Genomic DNA, 1,493 nt, shown 5'->3' on the forward strand with positions numbered 1-1,493 from the left:
GATTGTATTTCAACATTATGAATGAAATATACCGGCTAGTTCCCATGGTAAATTTCTATATGATGTATTTAATTGATTTAGACACATTTCAGGTGTCAAGTAACGCAAACTTTCCACTGTAGGGAGATTGTAGGGTAATCTTTTTACAAGTTCGTTACAAAGACGAATCGTATAGGCCACACATCTTTCTTGGATAACTTTTAAAGATGTTTGTGAAATAGTCTTCTTTGCAGCATATGATTCAAATCGATGTCCAAAATTTACCGATTCAAGGGGAAGAAGGGCGTTTTCAAAATCTTGATGCACCTTTTCCAAAACTCTCACTACATCATCTATGTCTGCTTGATGCAGTATAGAAGACGTTCTCTGATGTTTCAAATAAGAAGGTTTTATAATCCTTCTTACCAACGACATAAGTAGCATGTATAAGTCAGCATATAATTTTGTAATATCAGCATTTGTTTTTTGAAATGCAAGATTTAAATTAGTAACGTCTTTTAAAATTCCATCTAAAAAAAGTAAACATAGTAAATTACTGTCGTCTTCGTACATATTTGCAAGCGTTCTTGCTGTATAGCATTTATCGTCTTAGGTTTTTGACGCCAATTGAAAGTGTTATGTTTCAGCTCCAGCCATTGTTTAATATTTGTAGAAACAGCCTCACTCCATGCAAGCCAACGCGTCGAAGATAATTGAATCAGTTTAGGTGGTTGTTTTCCGGCATTAATTAATTGATACATTTTGCTGTACTTCATTTGACGAAGAGGACTGTGAGAGAACCATTTTCTCGTTTCTCGTAGTAAAAATTCGACTGTACATGGTAATTCGTCGCTTGCGTTGGAGGCACACAGATTTAAGGAATGGCAAACGCATTTTATCAATTGTAAATGTGGAATCTTTTCTTTTAATAACGTGTACAAGCTGTGGTTCTTGCCACAAAGATTGCTCGCACCATCCGTTCCTATGTCAATCATATTTTTGTAGTTCAGTCCTATCCCTGCTAAAAATGTTCGATTAAAACCGATTAAAACGTAATCCGTTTTAATCGATTTTAATCGGTTTTAATCGGTTCAATCCGTGCCCGGATTATAAAGTAATCGGTTTTAATTCCGAACGAATTATAATTTAATATTACTTTTACGGATTATTTCCAATCTGAAATCATTATACTCTATATTATCTTATATTCTAATCTATATTGTTGTCAATTCAAATAAATCCAAATAACCGTATGAATATATAATATCCAAAATAATCCGCCTAAACTGTATATATATTTTTTAACATCTAAGTTTGTTTCAGTTACAAAAACACTGATTCAATAAAATCGATTGTAATTTGTCTAAATCCGATTCCGCTAGGAAAGACAACATTAATCTGAATTTTTAATTCAAATTTTAATTCAAATTTTTAATTCAAATTTTTAATTTGAAATTTAGCGATGGCGCGTATGTAATTTTAATCTGCTTTAATAATATCTAATTTTTAGTAAT

General features: G+C 31.7%; 1 protein-coding gene across 1 annotated transcript in view; it reads right to left on the reverse strand.

Annotated features, from left to right (window-relative positions):
• Positions 1–32: 32 nt before the first annotated feature.
• LOC105457853 overlaps positions 33–1,493 on the reverse strand; it is a gene marked incomplete at its 3' end in the record, with an annotated part of 3,802 nt that continues 2,341 nt past the window's right edge. Inside the window, exons 5-6 of the mRNA XM_011702758.1 lie at positions 537–997; positions 33–366 (exon numbers count right to left, since the gene is read on the reverse strand). Coding sequence (XP_011701060.1) covers positions 33–366; positions 537–997 — 795 coding nt within the window. The remainder of the gene's footprint in view (positions 367–536; positions 998–1,493) is intronic.

Source organism: Wasmannia auropunctata, unplaced genomic scaffold (genome assembly GCF_000956235.1).
Source record: "Wasmannia auropunctata unplaced genomic scaffold, wasmannia.A_1.0 LD334990.1, whole genome shotgun sequence".
Lineage (NCBI taxonomy): Eukaryota > Metazoa > Arthropoda > Insecta > Hymenoptera > Formicidae > Wasmannia > Wasmannia auropunctata.